General features: G+C 27.9%; 1 protein-coding gene across 7 annotated transcripts in view; it reads left to right on the plus strand.

The window, feature by feature from the left end:
* Positions 1-18,161, plus strand: part of LOC130678244 (hepatocyte nuclear factor 4-gamma) — a 101,229-nt gene extending 83,068 nt beyond the window's left edge. For 6 of the 7 annotated variants that reach the window (XM_057485356.1, XM_057485364.1, XM_057485381.1 and 3 more), the window contains 6 exons: positions 11,671-11,872; positions 12,093-12,187; positions 12,272-12,408; positions 12,697-12,976; positions 15,790-15,942; positions 16,020-18,161. In XM_057485356.1, coding sequence (XP_057341339.1) covers positions 11,671-11,872; positions 12,093-12,187; positions 12,272-12,408; positions 12,697-12,976; positions 15,790-15,942; positions 16,020-16,525 — 1,373 coding nt within the window. In that variant the 3' untranslated portion in view covers positions 16,526-18,161. The remainder of the gene's footprint in view (positions 1-11,670; positions 11,873-12,092; positions 12,188-12,271; positions 12,409-12,696; positions 12,977-15,789; positions 15,943-16,019) is intronic. The other variant, XM_057485372.1, reaches the window with a different exon arrangement.
* The last annotated feature ends 866 nt before the right edge of the window (positions 18,162-19,027 follow it).

The following is a 19,027-nucleotide window of genomic DNA, read 5'->3' on the forward strand; positions in this document are numbered from 1 at the left end:
TTTGTAATATAATATCCATTATCCTTGACTTCGAGGCAATAATATATTATGTCTAGAATACATTTGCACGGTCAAAACAATAACTATATATATTATAAACTCATAAATATAAAATTTTATTGCTAATTTTTATTGTTACTATTTTATTTTTTATTGTATTTATCACTATTATCATATGTGATAATTCGATAAATTTTTGAATTATTGGCCTTAATATGACAATTAAGTTAGTCGTAATTCATAATTTTCAATAATATAAAATATTTTATTATTCACTTACAAGGAAAAATCAGTTAAGTTTTAAAAATTTAGTAATTATAAAAATTATATTTTAATATTATTTGTGAATATTTCAATAACAGTTTTAATCAAGAGTAACTAAAAATTTGAAATTTTTATAAGATAATTTATTTTTTAAATTTAATAGTAATGTTGACATATTTAAAACAAAACAATGTGTTACATGACGCAATAAAAATAATATATATAATCAAAATTACAAATTGCGTTACGTTATATATTACTATCATTTCTGTACACATATACATGTATGTACAAATGCTTGAGCATAGTGGACATTTACATTACATTATATTAAACTTTCCAGTTTCAAGAATGCTACACACAAAATCATTAAATCATAACTATATAGCTATACACATACTTCAAACTTGTGTAATCTTCTGATTGATGTCTGAAGTAGCTTTAGTGTAAAACATTCATCCTATTTTTTTTTTTTTATTTCTTACTGTAATCGATTTTTAGTATATTCGAGGCCGTCGTTCAATGCCGTCCACGTAAAATTAAGAATCTTTAGTATAAATGGTATATTAATACATCGTACAGCGAATAAAAAAAAAGCAAATTGTAGCTTTAAGTGTCTAGTTTTCAGATCTGGACTTGAAAAATTTCTATCATACACGGATCCGGAGTAATCCTAAGAAAACCACCGCAAAAAAAATTTTCCAAATTTTTGCTCGTCTTAAAAAAGGTCTATGTGCTTCAATAAATTTTTTGAATCTCCTTCAGGTAATTTAATGCCTTTCAATTTGCCGCCCTTAAAAGTTCATTTTGACTTTGATCAATGATAACTCCGCACCAAATCGTCGTAGAGGCTTCTTAAGGGCAGCAAATTTAAGGGCATTAAATTATCTAAAGAGCTTCAAGGTCAAATTATCAAAAAAAGTTTATTAAAGCCCTTCTTTAAGACAAGCGAAAATTTGGAAAAATTTTTTTTGCGGTGGTTTTCTCAGGATTACTACGGAACCGGGTATGATAGAAATTTTTCAAGTCGAGATCCGAAAATTAGACACTCAAAGCTACAATTTGATTTTTTTTTATTCGCTGTACGACCATTTGTCTTTGAGTTACAGCTGTTGAAAATCACTTAAAAATTTGGAATTTTCCTTACATCCCTTAATTTCTGCGACTAGCGTATGTTTTAACATAATTAAGTTATTCAAATTCTTTAATTTCAATTTCCATTTAAATACAAAGTGATGTTAGAATCGATTCCGATATGAATTTTTTTTCATATTTTGATAGCGTGATTGTTTATACTTCTTTATCATTATACTATAAATTAATTTATAAATATTTATAACAGTTTTACTTTAAAAATTCGCGATTATAGCAGCCATTTTAATCTTATAGTTGATACCCCCTTCGTCCCTCGTTCCCCTTATCTACCAATAATGATCCGATAAGGATCTTTTTTACAATTAAAAAGTAGGTTTTGGAAGGTATTTTTACATTGTTGCTGACTGTACATTTACTCGACATTTGGTAACAGCGGACAAAACTCCAAAAGTTAGGTCAAATTTACAGTTCTGTTCAATAGCTTGCCTCATTGCTCGAATGTGATTTTACCCTCAATATACCCTCATATAACTATGATTTCAGCCTCAAGAACCTAATTTAGAATATGGAGAACAAATCCACATTTCAAATTTTGACTCGGGAAAAATCTCAAAAAATTGAATTACTTTTTTGTAGGAAACATACATGTTTCTTCTTTTGAATACTTTCAAAACCCTGCCAAATAAATTGCCGAAAATGTATTTTTTAGTCGAACGTGATAAAATATCCCGATTAGTTTGATAATAAACATAAAATTCTTAAAGAGGCCGTCTGGCCCCTTTCACCTCTATTTTTAATTACTATAATTAAAAATTTTATTTTTAACCGATTTGAGGATTTCCATTAAATTTTAATTATAGAAAATTACTTTACTATTCCTCAATAAATCGGAATATATTTTAACTTTTTCAAAAAAAAAAATGATTACTTACTGAAATTATAAAAAAAAAAAAATGAATGAACATTTTGACACTGTGTTTACTTCATTAATGAATAGTTCATCAAATTACACAATAAGTAAATAGTGTTACTACAGTAGCACGTGTATTTAATATGTATGTATATGTTTATATACATATATAAAATATAACTATGTCTATGATATAACGAGCACGACGATGCGACATATTAGACTTTGGAATCACAACATTGCGGTAGGTTCGGTTGTCATCATAATAATCGTGGTCGTAATTCCTTCAGAATTCCCCAATATATAAGCTATACATAATATTTATATCAGTATGATGATGAATGATGGATATGTCTAGCATTCACAGAGGCATTGTCGTTTAAAGTCCAAATGTATATAAGTCTTTATTTAACTATATGATTATTAAGTCACCAGACACCGGAACGAATTTATAATTGACTCTTATTTTTATTTCGTACTTTTTTTCGTTTTTCTTCTCATTATGCTTTTATTTACAAAACACTTTTATGCACATTAACATTTGCATTATAATTATTTATTATTAATAATCATATTTATAAAAAAGAGTGGAGCGGAACACTTATCCTCTAGATGAATTAAAATGATTTTTTCATTCATAATTTTTAGAACAAACTACGGCTGCCATTGTCAAAACACCATCCAATTAAATAATTAAGACAAATTACTTCTTAAAGTTTTCCTGCCAGCTAAGCTCAGTAATTTATAGCTGCTACTTATAAGAAATTAAAAAATACTTTTTCTAGCAAATGGTCCAATATTATAAAATTTATACCTATTTGAAACTGATTTTTTTTCAATTTTATTAGGAAGACCAGAAATTATGTAAATACTCCATAACATTTACATCGTAAAAAATTTACGGAATAAACGCAGTGGACGATTTTTATTCATTCACATCCGTTCGGAGAGAAATTCACTCAGACAAGTTTTTTTTGCGGACTAGATGATTTTTCAATTATTTAGTCCTCTTGGAGTAAATTTCACTCCGAAGGCGAGTTTTAGAAAATAGTAATTATAAAAAAACTCGAGCTCCCTTTTCCATATGTTTACGAAAAACAATTTATACACGGAGAAAACTGGTCTCAAAAATATTTTAATATTTAATATATTTTCGTAAGAAATACTAATACAAATCAATCGGTGCATTACTTTCACGATTTAATACTAAATGTATAGCAAAAATTACAAAACAGTAATTAATACACTAACGCAAAAAGTTAAAGGAACAAGAAAATTGTATAAATTTTTTAATGATTTTTGCAAGGCTATAACTTCGTGAAAAATAATCGTATCAAGATTAAAAAAAAAAGCATTTCATAGCTTGAAATCTCTAGTTTCGGTACATTTTCATCAAATTTTTTAAGAGCGACGGCTATTGCGCAAAAAGTCAAAAATTTTTCGATCGTAAAGCACACTCTGATGCTTCGCATCATGAGTCGTGCAAAATTGAAACTTGTTTTTTGTGTTCGAAAATTTTTTTTCGACGTTTTTTGGAAATTTTTTTTGTTATTTTCTCTTTTTCTCACATTTACTGAGTAACCAACGCAAAAGTAGAGTAAAAGTAACAAAAAAAATTATTTTTTCATTTTGATGATGATTACACAAATAAAGGATCAAAACTTGTTTCTTTAAGTGGTTAGCAAAACTTTGATCGATCACCCTCGAAAAACGGTTCAATGGATCGATTTTTAAATTTACAGGGTTTTTAGGGGTACATTAAGCTAAAAATTTACCTGCCAACATTAGTCTTATCGTCGATATTTACAAAGTAGTAATTGATTTACTGAAAAACCAAAATAGTCATTTTTTTGTACTTACTTCTAATAGATGTTTAAAATAAAATAAAAATTTTTTCCAAAAAATAATGAAAGGGTCTTGTAAGGGATTTATTCAAGTTTTCAACGCCGTCCTCCGATTTACCGTGCGATTATTGGTAGCTGAGATATCGATGATCAAACCAAAAAGGATCCTTTTTCGTTTGTAGGCTGATTTCTCTGCGAAAAATTGTCCTACAAGTATAAAATAACCGAATTAAAGCTGAATAAATTTGCTAAACGACCTATGCATTGGTTTAGCTGAAAAAAATTTTCCACGGCCCGTGGACTCTCTCAACGATAAAAAAAAAATTTCGAAAATTTTTGTCTCGCGATATTTCTCACGTTTTCGCAATAGCCGTCGCTTTTAAAAAATTTGATGAAAATGTACCGAAACTAGAGATTTCAAGCTATAAAATGCTTTTTTTTTTAAATCTCGATACGATTATTTTTCACGAAGTTACAGCCTTGCAAAAATCATTAAAAAATTTATACAATTTTCTTGTTCCTTTAACTCTTTGCGTTAGTGTATTAATTACTATTTTGTAATTTTTGCTATACATTTAGTATTAAATCGTGATAGTAATGCACCGATTGATTCGTATTAGTATTTGAAAATCAACACAAAAAGTGTAACAAAATAAGTTTTCAACACAAATACACAAAATTTCTGTTTATTTCGTTCAATTTGTCTATAATATGCATTGACCAATACCGTCTATCGTATGGTAGCATTTTAAAATTATCTAAATAATTACCTACGTATGATCAAATTTTTGTATTTTAACTGTAATTTTGTTTTATTACATGATTGTACTGTAAACAGATTTTATCTGCAAATCATGATTTTTTTCATTTACACTACCCGTGCGAAGCTGGGGTGGGCAGCTAGTATGTATTAATTAATAAGACAACAATAGCAGCTGGGCATGATCTAATAGCGAGCATTGAACTGCTCCCACTGCTGCTGCCTAGCACCAGTGAATTCTTATCTTCCATATGTATCTTTTCTTCCAAGAAATTTTTCTCTCGATTTAAGCAACTTTTCTTTTCTTAGTTGGAGCATACAAAGATCCTTGCGTAAAAGAAAAGTACTTATTCCGAGAAATTTAATTTTTTTGAAACTGAAAAATACAATATTGCTACAAAAAACTAACACATCTTGCTTCAAAAAGATATCTCTTATATCAAGAAATAAAAACTCTTCAAACAAGTAAAAATTTTTCGATTTTAGCGTAAGAATATGCATTATAAGCTCTGTAGAAATACCGCAATACAATTTCACAAATAAACCGTATAAATACAGTAAAACTACTTGCTATCGACTACGTTTATAGTCTTTTAATACAGTGTTTAAACCGTATCATGAAAACCGCCAGGGAAGATTATAATTAATCATTTTAGATTTAAATGTATATAGTTAATTATCTAAATAACAAATTGCTCATTTAATACAATTAACTTTAATACTCAAACCGGAATAGAAAAATGCAAATTTTGGTTCCATTTATAATGTTCGATTTCTATAAACAATAAATAGAAAAAATAGATCGATCATAAGCACCCTCAGCGCTTCCGCGCTTGAGGTGGGCATTAATTCTCGAGTAGAATCCTGGCCAATGAAGATGAGTTTAGAGCCAGTCACTAGCTCAGCGTTACTAGCTAGCAGATTTAGCTAATAACGAGCTCACCGTTGGCTATTTTTTTTTTTCAAGAATATTTTTAGCTCACCGATATCTCGTGAGTGAACAATATTTATTGTTTACAGATGGCGCTGTACGGGAATAAAATCTTGACTCGCCATTGCCTCACAGGTGGCTCAAAATAATTGGTTATAGATGGCGCTGTTTTCAAGTAAAAAAATAGCTCACTCTAAGCTAATAGCTGTCCATTATCTATTATTTACAGATAACACTGTACGAGAATGAAATCCTGACTCGTTATTACATCATAGTTGGCTCGGAATAATTATTTATAGGTGGCGTTGTATTCAAGTCTAAAGACAACTCACTAGAAGCTAATGGCTGGTCATTATTTGTTATTTACAGATGGCACTGTATTGAAATAAAACGCTGGGCCATCATTACCTCACAGCTGACTTAAAATAATTATTTATAGATAGCGCAGTTTTGAACTCAAAAGATAACTCACTGTAAGCTCATAGCTGGCCACTATTTAATATTTACGAATGGTGATATATAAGAAGAATATTCTGATTTGTTATTGGTTCTTAACCAGATAATATTTTTTGTTCAACATAACCAATTTATCAGTTTAATAAGCATAAACTATATAAAAACAATATATTAACCTAAATTCAAATAAGTATAGACGATGCTACATAAAAATATAATTGTAACTCACTAGTATTTCATGGTTGTCCAACAAAAATTAGTTACAGATAGAGCTGTACAAAAAATAAATTTTACCTAATCAGTATCTCATGCACGGAGAAAAAAATATAGTAAATTTTACTAAAAAATATTACAATTTTTAATAATTATATGAATCTTAAATTAAAAAAGTATATATTATTTTAAAGTAAAACAATAAAAGATAAGATATAAATTAGAGCTTTAATGGAATTTCACAAAATTGAATATACTGATAAAATCAAGATAAATATCGCAAAGTAAAATATGTAAAAAATAAAAAAAAATAAAAATTTAATCTATCATTGCCTTTTTTTTTAAATATTATTTGTAATTAGATATGAATGTAATAAAATCTTAATTCTATAAAATCATTCGAATCATTAAAAATTTATGAAATATATAAGAGACAAAAAAGAGAGACGATATATGTAATAGACAATATTTAAATAAATTAAAATTAATAAATCAGTCATCATTTATAAATTATCATCGGATCTATTCTTTATTACGTGTCTTACTTTTTAATTATAGAATGAATAACTTGTAATAATATTTTAGATAAATTGCTATGACATCTTTAATAAATAAATCATCAACTAAAAAAAATCTAGACTGATCGATGGATGGATGGAAAAATGTTGTAATTTAAAAAAAAAAAAAGTTGTTGTATAATAAGTATAACATATTATGGAGTAATTAAGAGAACATATCATGAATTTTTATATAAATTGTAAATAATAAAATATGTAATTTTCAGAAAATCATTAAAAATATATTGAAAAGTTAATAACAGAATGACAAAATTAAGTAAAAAAAAGTTATAGAAATTTCATTGCATACCGATAGTTGCATAAAAGTATTTCTCAACTATAAATATAAGAATTTACTTTACCTATCAATTGAATTCTGTTCAATGACCTGCACTTTTCTTTCTGGTGATATATCAAATGCTATCGATAGTAATAATAATAGTAGTAATGTATATTTTGTCATTTTAGATTAGTATAATATAATTTTTATTACAGAAATTGTTAAATTATATGATTTTAAATTTTTAAAACATAAAGTTCATTGTTTTATGAAACTTGGATTAATTAATAGACTTTATTGCATTAAAATTAAGATCTGCATTCATCAGCTTTGTAATTGAATTGTATAATATGAGTTAAATCTTCTATTATCATTACTTCATAAATTGTGACTTTAGCTAATAACGAAACATCGCGAACGAATAGTGTTTGTATGTGGTAGTAGTCATGAGTCTCCAATGGTGCAAGGGGGTGGTTGCGAATTAATAACTATAAGGGTTTAAAAGACATGGGGATTGAAAGAAGGTAAACTTTGAAAATGTGTCTATTATTGGTTGAGAGTGTTCTAAATTGTTCTACAAACTTCAAGAATAATCTAGACATTTCGGGAATAATCTTGAAATCTCAGTTTTGAAATACAAAATTATTTTTGAAATTATTCGAAAATTAATTCCAATCAATCTAGAATGTTCTAAATTGTTCTAAAAATTTCGAGACACATCTGGAGTGCTCCGAATCGGACTAAATTCATTTAAATCACTTGACATTGATTCTAATGAGTTTAGAATGTTCTAGATTGTTGTGAATATTCGGAGAATCATTTGGAAACCTCCAAATTATAATTAGTTGATTCAAATCTCATAAAAATAATTCTAATTAGTTTAGAATGTTTTGCGAGGTTCTGGAAATTAGATAACATTCTAGGAAATTCGAATATATATGTAAATACATTAAATTATTTAAAAATTATTTCAGCGGTGTGGGATGCTCTGGATTCTTTGAAAAATTTGGAAAATGTTATAAAAATTAGAAAATATATTTTGAAGTCGTAAATTACACGAAAATAATCGAAACAACCCGATCGAAAAATATTTTAGAACGATCGGAATTAATTTGAAGTGATGTTCGACAGTCGTCGAATTTCGTTTCGTTTCCGGCGAAAGTATTTTTTTCGTTGCTCATCAAGCAAAATATTATTTTTTATGCTGAAACAAAAATTCCTGCCAAGTTTGAGCTCTTAATTCCAATCCTAAGTACATTCCATTTGATTTCAAAGATTTCCCATTTAAAATACACGTAAATTAAATTACTTTTTTTTTTAATTTCTAATACTCAGCTGCATTTTATGATATCGACGCGGTTTCGCAAATTGTAGGGCATTTGGTGTTCTTCAAAAGTGCCCATAGTTACTTAGCTGTAATTCCAGCTGTTTCACTTGTGTCCGTTGTGGAACTCATTTTTCCTATGAAATTGACGTTTATTGGCTTGCAGAACATAAACCAATGAAAGTACATCAAAAATGTTCATAGAAATTTTATAGGAAATTTTATTCCCTTCGAAAAAACTCCTATGAGTCAAGTCGCTAAAGTCCATAGTTTCCGAGTTATAATCATTTTAATAATTTGAAAAATATAATATAAAATAGTAGTTTATCTATCGAGTACGTTATAACAGACAAAATTTATCATCATTTTTGTCACAAGATGGCTCGTTAAGTTACTTCGATATTTTTTGGTCGTTTGCTATCGCACATGTAACCAAAAAATATTTTTTGATCCGATGATGACGTCACTATTAGAACGATTAGGTATCTTTTTCACCAGCTGTATCTTATCTAATATTTTTAGCTGCCGGCTATAGGCGCTAAATGTCGTAGATTTCAAGTGTCTGTCACAAAAAAAAAAATTATAATTGATATTTTGAGGTCCTAGGAAGCTATTCTGAATATTTTCAGAATGATGTCCGGGTGTCTGTCTGTATGTGTGTGTGTATGTGTGTGAATGGTCTATAACTTTTTAACTAATGAACCGATTTGGATGGTTGAGGTGGCAACCGAAAGAGCTTGTTGACCATCCACTTTCCTGAAAATTTCAAATCATTTAGTCGAGTAGACTCGAAAATATTTGCAAATTACGAAAAAAAAAATTTTTTTTTTTAGTTTTTTATTGATTTTTCAGAAAAGAGTTGAACGATTGACTTCAAAATCTAATCAGCTCTAGAACTTTATAAGCCGCTTCGAATGCGACCCCAATCATCTCAATCGGTTAATGCATTCGAGAGAAATCGTTGGAGAAAGAAATGGTGAAAAACGGGTTTTTCCAAATATCTCCAAAACGGCTGAACCGATCGATTTCAAATTTTAATCAGCTCTAGAATTCAAGTAAACACGCCGATTGCCACCTCAAACGTCAAAATCGGTTGATTAGTTCAAAAGATATCGGCGCTGAAAAGTTACAAAAATCACATTTTATGTTATTTTTTCCGGATAAATCAAAATATAATGTAATAAATGTGTCTGAAATGATACCAACTCTTCCTCTTTGTAGTGAAAATTTGCTAGTGAAAATTATAGATCTAAATTTATTAATGAAGATTCACTAATCTATTGTTGAAATACACTGATTATGAAGTGGATACTGCTTCACTAACGTAATTAATGAAATTTTTCTTAATTCATGTTCAGAGAGCATCAAGTTCATCTATGTATAAAATAAATCATCATCGCACTCTCCGGCTCTAGTAGTTAGTTTTTGTCTGAAATCGTCTTGTTTCATCCCTCGCCACATAAACTATAGATTATTGTACTTATTAACTAAAAGTTAAAAAATTTTTTAATTTTTAATTTCAAATATTTGATCATAAAATTTATATATAAAATTTTAAATCGTGCATCTATTCAATTTTTATTTACTTTAAATTAAATTAAATTACCCATTTATAATAGTTATTTGTTGATTATTAGAGTTAACTATTAATAAATTACAATGAAAAATTATTTGTTACGTGAATGTTATAAATAAATACATCTACTTAATGTTACTATTTATTATTTAACTTATATTTACTGTAGCGCTTTAGTAAATATAATTACAGAATTATATAATAAATTAATATGTTAATATAGTCAAATAATCGCTGTGTGTCATTACGTATCACCGATATTTAATATACTATTAATCTGTATGTTAGCATAGTATCAAACTGTTTAATGATTAGTTTTGAGTATTATATAATTGCAGTAAGTAATTAATATGCATAGCGTATCGTCATATCTGATACATGATAAAAATTGTTTTAATTATTATGGAACTCATAAAATTATCATTAGCTCGTAATAACAAAAAATATACTTAACATAATTGAAGCTTATAAGTTTCAATATTTTTTTTTTACTATAAAATTTTTGTTTAAAAATTTATTAATAATTGTACCTAAATTTTAATTCAGCAGAAATATGATTTCTCTTATCTTTGATACTTTGTTAGTATCTGGCGCATAACCGATACTATTGCAAAAATAAAATAATTGTATATATATAAAATTATCATCATTAAAACAACACGTGTGATGTTGTCATATATAAATGAAGTTAAAAATATAACATCGATATTAAATATATGTAAACGTGTTTATTGTCGCATTTACTTGTACATATATATTATGATGAATATATATATGTATATATACAATATGTATATATATATATTGGCTTTTTCCCCAATGATAATTGTTATCACGATTCTTGACTTTACGGTGGTAAAGAATATATATATATATATATATATATTTATGTCTACGTACGATAAGACCGATCGTAGATAGATTTTAGATATATCTCTATACGTTTTCAATTGGTTCAATAATAGATAAAAAAAAAATAAACAAATAAATGAATTATATATCAGAAATTTATTTTTGGGAAATATTTTCCATTTTTATCTTAATATCCTCCAATATATATATATTAATTCTCACGATAGTTCATTCCAGAATAAAATTTCAAAAAAAATTTATTAACTAAAATATTTCGTTGACTTCAAATCTAACAAAATTTTATGACTTAATTTTACGTTATTTTGTAGTTTAAAATTTTACTAAGAAATTTTATTTAAAAAATCAACTTTACGATAAGAGAATATAAAAATTAAATTAAATGTTAGCAAAAGACCTCGAGGTGGATTCGAAACCCTGACCTATTAATCAGACCAATGCTCTTGCTTACTGAGCTAGCTGTTCTATATCGTCGATGTTTATAAAAAAAACTAAAAAGCAAAATTTTTAACTAAATTTTTTTTTGTTATAGTTATTTATAATATTGTATTTAATTTAAATAAAGTTGAATTATTCGATATATTTTTCAGATGCTGATCTAAGTATGGGAGCCGGTGGTACCGGCGGATCTGTCCTCGGTATTCCTGGATCAGGGGTAACCGGTGTGTTATCTCAACATTGTGCTATTTGTGGCGACAGAGCGACAGGGAAGCATTACGGCGCCGCTTCGTGTGACGGTTGCAAAGGATTTTTCCGGCGTTCAGTTAGAAAAAATCACTTATACACTTGCCGGTTAGTTAATAAGCTTATACAACTTTTCAAACTTATAATTTAATTTAATAAAAAAAAAAGTTAATCGGCATCGTTGAATTTGAATTGCTTCTCAAAATAAAAAAAAAACTATTTATTTATACCGCAGACATAATACGATTGTTACATATTTTTATAATTATATATCTACTAGTAAAAAAAAAAAAAAAATCATAATTATATGTTTTTATTTTTATTTAAGATTCAATCGGAATTGCGTAGTTGATAAAGATAAAAGAAATCAATGTAGATATTGTAGGCTACGAAAATGTTTTAAAGCCGGTATGAAAAAAGAAGGTATTGTTATTTTCTATATTTTATTAATAAATAATTTTTATTAATCATTAATAATACTAACAATAATAAAAATGTTTTTTTTAGCGGTACAAAATGAACGTGATCGAATAAGTTGTAGACGACCAAGTTATGAAGAACAAACAAGCAATGGCGGCGGTTTGTCAGTCGTCTCCTTACTACAAGCTGAAATGCTCAGTAGACAAGTCGGGGCGGCCTTAGAGGTCAGTTTAATTTAGCCCTGTCGTTGAATATTTATAAATCTTTCCTTACGGCTGTAAATGCGTATGACCGCGGAAATGTCCGGGATGCATAAAAACAGTATCCGTTCAAATGAAAAAATATTTATTTCCTGTCATGATTATAAATTACTTTTATGTATATATATATATATATATATATATATATATATATATATATATAAATATATTCAACACTTATCGTTCAATGACTCAAATGAATTAACAACAAAATAAATTACAAATAAAAAATTGAAAAAAATATATTTTCAGGTACAACAATTGGGGAGCCCGAGTAATGAGACTGACCTCAGTAATAAACAAATAGCAAATATAAATGACGTTTGCGATAGTATGAAACAACAATTATTGATATTAGTCGAATGGGCTAAATACATTCCGGCATTTAGTGAACTTACTCTTGATGATCAAGTGGCGCTACTAAGAGCTCATGCCGGTGAACATCTTCTACTTGGTGTTGCAAGACGTAGCATGCATCTCAATGATGTATTGCTACTTGGCAACAATTGTATTATCACCAAGAGCTGTCCTGGTACGTTGAGTTCCAACCAATTACATCATTTTACTTTAATGTTTTTGTTGCATAATTTCAATGCATGTTTATTGTTTGTGATAATAACAATAATAATAGTAATAAATAATTAATGATAAAGTCCTGGGAAATAATGATTTTAATAACTAATAGAGATTGTAAATAACTGCTTAATTGCCATTATAATATTTTCTTTGTTGCGAAAAACAGGAAAATATTGGTGCTTATATATTGATCATTATTATCGATTACTTCTTTGTTCTATTTTATTTTGCTACTACGCTGATACTTTTATAAATGTGAATGAAAGTTTACTTTATTTTCTCAATTGTGACGGAAGAAAATTTAATTGACTAAAAGTGGAGACGAATTGTCCAGTTTTTTTTTCGACTTATAATTAAATATTATTTATTATTATTATTATCTTTAACTATTTTTTTTTTTTTTTCTAAATCGTAATTACTATATTTTACAAGTTGACGCCACAGTAAAATTTTTATTTTATATAAGTACTGCATATTAATACTTTCGAAATTTTTTTAGAATCTTGTCTATTTAAGACAATAAATGAAGCGCAATCACTGTTATAATCCTGATTAGAATTTTCTGTAAAAACTTTTAATTAAATCTCTGGTAGTAATTCTTAATACTATTTATTAGTAATGTAACTTTTTACTTTTAAAGTTTCCAATACTTCATGATGTTATCTGTAATTTTAGACTTTTATCATCTATGATTTCGTTGCGAATAAATAAAAAGTATAATAATAATCTTCACTAATAAAACGACGTGACTTTATGCCATCTCTGTCTTTTACGATAATATATCGATATAAATCAGCAAAGATTAATAAAAAGGTGATAAGTTAAAGATTTTAAGTTAATATTTAATTTTCGTTTTACTTAAAACAAAATTAAAAATTTTTTTAATAATTCTTCAATAATTATCTTCTTTTACCAAAAAAAAAATTAATTAATCAGATGCGATCAAATTTATATATATATATATATATATATATATATATATATATATATATATATATATATATATATATATATATATATATATATATATATATGTTTAATAACATCTGATCAGATTTGAAAAATGGCTCCATTCGATCATATATTGCCACATATGAACGTGTATAATCAATCATATATGCTCATATGTAATCTATAGTTACATATATGAACAGATATGATCGAATACAATAATGTATGTTCATATTTAAGCAGATAGGATCATAATTTGTATATTTTTATCACCGGGAAAAAATAATCAGATCTATTCATCTATCATCATTATTGAATATTTAGATATACGAAAACTAGTTTTTTCTACACACATATCGCTGTAAATGAGCAACTATGACGATATTTAATCATGTTTGATCATCAGATAGGACTATTTTTTGTATTTTTCATCAATTTTAAGTATTCATATATTTACAGATATGATCCTGCTTGATCATTTATGAATTTATTATATCACATCTAAAATATTGTAGTCAAAATTAAAACTTAAAACTGTTATTTTCAAAAACAAATATTACATGTTTTGTGATTATTAATTATTATTTAAATAGTGCTTATTACTAGATCAATAGCACTAGACTATTTTTTTACTTTAAAAAATTATAAATTTTTAAAATTACATCCTCCAAAGATTGCTTTGTATTATTAGAGTGCTTTAATTCTATAACTTCTGCAGTTTTTTACAATGTTTACCTACTATCACCCCTAAGCTCTTTTTCCCCTTTTTTTTATATACACCCTAAGCTCTTACTCTTTTTATTTTGCGGCTGTGGCCCGACTTGTGCTTTATACTGTACTGCATCAGTGCAGCCAGGTCGTGGGATATTTTTACCCCTTCCCGCGGTCAAATAGCATGGAGTGTAATGGCAGGGGGGGGGGGGGGCATAAAAATATCCCACGATCTGGCTGCACTGGATGTCCTACTACCTCCCTTGTGCAATGGAGGTGCAGTGGCGTAGGGAACCACAGAAAAAACCTAGCCAGTACCCTGATAGCCAGAGTTTCTGATCAGAAAGTTGGTGTACCTAAGATGCGACCAACTTGACGACAATCTACTGCCGCAACCTGTCACTAAGTTTCTGAGCAACTTGTAGAAAAGTTGTCGGCAACAGTTACACGAGCTGAAAGTTGTCGACAAGTTCCTCGGAAAGTTGCCGACAACTTATGGAAATGCCTACTTTTGCGGCCAACTTTTGGCTACAGGTTGCGGCAGTAGGTTGTCGACAAGTTGCGGCCAACTTGACTATCAGGGTACAGTTTCGGTTTGAGTGAAGCTCCAGTGATCGATAAAATTCCCATTTTATCGATCACTAGATCTTCATCCCACGCCTAACGGTCAGAAACCTTCGTTCGAACCCGACGCGTGGCTAAGCGGTCACCCAGCCAAGCAGTAATCATGCTCGATGCTACTTGACTTTGGTGATCGCCCGAGCCACGCGCTTGCCGAACGGCTGCCTCAGCCGTTTAAAGATTGATTTGTATTAAAATATTTTTTTTTTTTGTTAATTGTATTAATGATTATTCTCATTATGATCGATACGAAAACTGGACATTTCAAAAGTGCACGTTTTACTGGGGTGTAGCTAGTTGGCTGAGTTCGGCATTTGTCTTTGTCTTTAATAGTTATGAATGTTGCATGGCAAGTTTTGTTTGTTCTAAAAAGCCGAAAAAAAAAAAAAAAAAAAAAAGTATATAAATATAAGAATTAAAATACATGAATCCCATGCCGGACTCAGTCGTAACAAATAATACGAACGGTATAACCGTGGTTATCAGTCATATCATTGCCCACAGATGGACGTAATCAAGATCTGGATATCAGTAGAGTTGGTATACGCATAATGGAAGAATTGGTAAAACCGTTAAATGAAGTACAGATTGATGATACCGAATTTGCTTGTCTTAAAGCCATTGTTTTCTTTGATCCAAGTATGTTCTTTTATTTATTTATTTATTTATATTAAGAGATATTGATTAATAATTAAAATTTTTATATTTTACTACAGACGCTAAAGGATTAAGTGAACCAGCTAGAATAAAACATTTACGTTATCAAATCCAAATAAATCTTGAAGATTATATAAGTGATCGTCAATATGACAGCCGTGGTCGATTTGGGGAAATATTGTTAACATTACCGGCGTTACAGTCAATATCATGGCAAATGATTGAACAAATACAATTTGTAAGGCTATTTGGTGTTGCGCATATCGACAGTTTGTTACAAGAAATGCTATTAGGTGGCGCATCTGCTGAATTAAATGGCGCAACAACGCCCTTACCGATATCAAATCCACCTGGCAGTTATGTAAGTAGCAATGAAAGTCCTAGTAGTCCACTAACACCAGCAAACACAGGACCTCTTAGTCCTCAGGATCATATGTTAAGTGCCGGTAGTCCTGTTATGATTTTACGCGATTTAACTTCTATTACATCACATGATGATAATAATGTCACGGGGTTTCGACTTTTTAAACAGGAGCCTAGTTTAGAAACTGAAACAACTTTTTGACTAGATAACGAACAATTACGAATTATTTTGACTAAATAGAAATTTTTTGGCTATAAGCTGTTGATTTAGAAAAAATAAATTAATGTTTAAGAAATTTTGTGATACAAGTTTTTATAAATTGTAATGGATAAATTTTCCAATATTATTATTATTGTATTACATTTCTAGAAATTATTTTCTGTATAAAGAGAATTGAACGTTACAGTTTATCAGAACAGCATTGATTGCCAATCAGTTGATCTGAACGCAGCCACTTGCGTCGAAATGTTCGATTCCTGCCCCATTTAGTGGAAAGGAAGTATCACTTCCCTGTTCTAAGAGTACGAACAAAATAAAACCCCACATGCGCTAAACTTCGTTAAACAATAGCTAGTATCTGAACATTTCCGTTACTGACCTGCTGGCAGGTTCAATAGCCAATTACACACATGTATTTAAATGTCATACTTTCTTCCTTATATGTGTAGTGTACTATTTTATTCTAATAAATATATTTTTTTCTGTACTGATTTCTCTATAATTCCATTATTCGGCCATAACCTAAATACTTTTAACTATAAATTCTCTTCGTACAGAAATTTTGTCGAATGTGACAGGAAAAATTCATTTCATTATCTTATAAATTTAAGTACGTTAACAAAATGATTATTACTATATATAAAAAAAATATTTGCTATTCAAAGGCATCAACAACATTATTTTTTTCATCCAGTTATTAAAATGAAAATTTAGGAAATTAAAATTTTCTAGTTATAAAAATAATATAAATCAACAGCTCAAAAGTTAAAGAATATCTATTTATATATATATAAATCTAAAATTAATAATAATTTTTCGAATTGCCTTTATAAGAAAAAAAAAAATCACATCGTATTATTTACGATCGATGATAATTAAAAAGCGTAAAAAAAAATGATTAACATTTATACGATTAAAAAACCATTTGATAAAAAAAAAAAAGGTGCCTTAAACAAGTTTAATTTTTTGACAAATATGTATAGTAAGTAATACGTCATTACAACTAATTAAAAACCAATAAAATATATATATTATAATGTTAGCAAGCATAAATAAAAATGATCTTCATATATGTTATTTATATTTTATTACTTAAGGTAAAAGACCAAATATTCCTAATATATATATATATATATATGGAGTAATCGGGTACCAGTTCCGATTCGAGTATTAGGCCTTTTACCTTATAGGCAAATACTTGAAAATATTGAAATAGAAAAAAAATAAATTGTACAGTGAAAAGATTATTTTTATTTTAAATCTCGCCAATAAATATTATAAGCTAATAAGATATATTAAATTATCAAGATGGCAATGGATATTATACATATATATTTATATACAAATCATCGAGTCAATCACACCTAGTGCTCAAACTCTTGCTCAATATTAACTTTAGTTTATTCATTATTAATGATTAATAATAAATAAATATATAAATATATATTACCTAAGTCTACTCAATTGACTCATAGTAATACAATAGTTTTTTTCTCTCAAATGTATTTATATAAAATAGAGCTATTGTTATTAATTTAATAATTATTAACAGTAAATTAATGTTATATTTAATAATATTAAAGAAATTTTTATTCCCGGTTATAATTGTCAAATCTATTTACGGTAAAAATTTTGTGTTACTATATATATATATATATATATATATATATATATATATATATATATATATATATATATATATATATATATATATATATATGTATATATATATATATTAGGGTGATTCATTTTAGACCAACATTTTTTTTTTTCAAGTCCCACTCAAACATCTTGTAGCATATGAAAAATCAAAAATTCTCAGCAAATTTGAGCTCTTAATTTCAATTTTTAGAGGTCTCTCAACGAATTTTTAGTTTTTCCATTTAAATAACACGGGAAAACTTTTTTGTTTAATTTTTTGCTTCCGCATCTCATCAAAAAATTTTTTTTTTTAAATATCATGCTGACGTTCTTATAGTAGACTAAATGCTCTGCAAAAAAGTTCATTGAGTCGAGTCTGTAAGTGCAATATCTCCATTATAATTCCCGTTACAAATTGTGATTTTTGTGGGAATTCGATTTTAATGCACTTAGAAACGAAACTATTGGTGATAGACAAAAAGTTTAAATGGCAATTTCGTAGGTTATTCAATACTCTAAAATAATGCCTCCATGAATATCTCTGTACCACCAATAGTTTAGCTTCCAGACGCTCTCAAAGTCCAATTTTTTTTAAAAATATGCTTTTAATGCACTTAGAAACGAAACTAATGGTGATAGACAAAAAGTTTAAATGGCAATTTTGTAGGTTATTCAATACTCTAAAATAATGCCCCCATGAATATCTCTGTACCATCAATAGTTTAGCCTCTAGACGCTCTCAAAGTCCAATTTTTTTCAAAAATATGCTTTTAATGCACTTAAAAACGAAACTAATGGTGATAGACAAAAAGTTTAAATGAAAATTTTGTAGGTTATTTAATA

The sequence above is a fragment of the Microplitis mediator genome, chromosome 1, assembly GCF_029852145.1.
Source record: "Microplitis mediator isolate UGA2020A chromosome 1, iyMicMedi2.1, whole genome shotgun sequence".
NCBI lineage: Eukaryota > Metazoa > Arthropoda > Insecta > Hymenoptera > Braconidae > Microplitis > Microplitis mediator.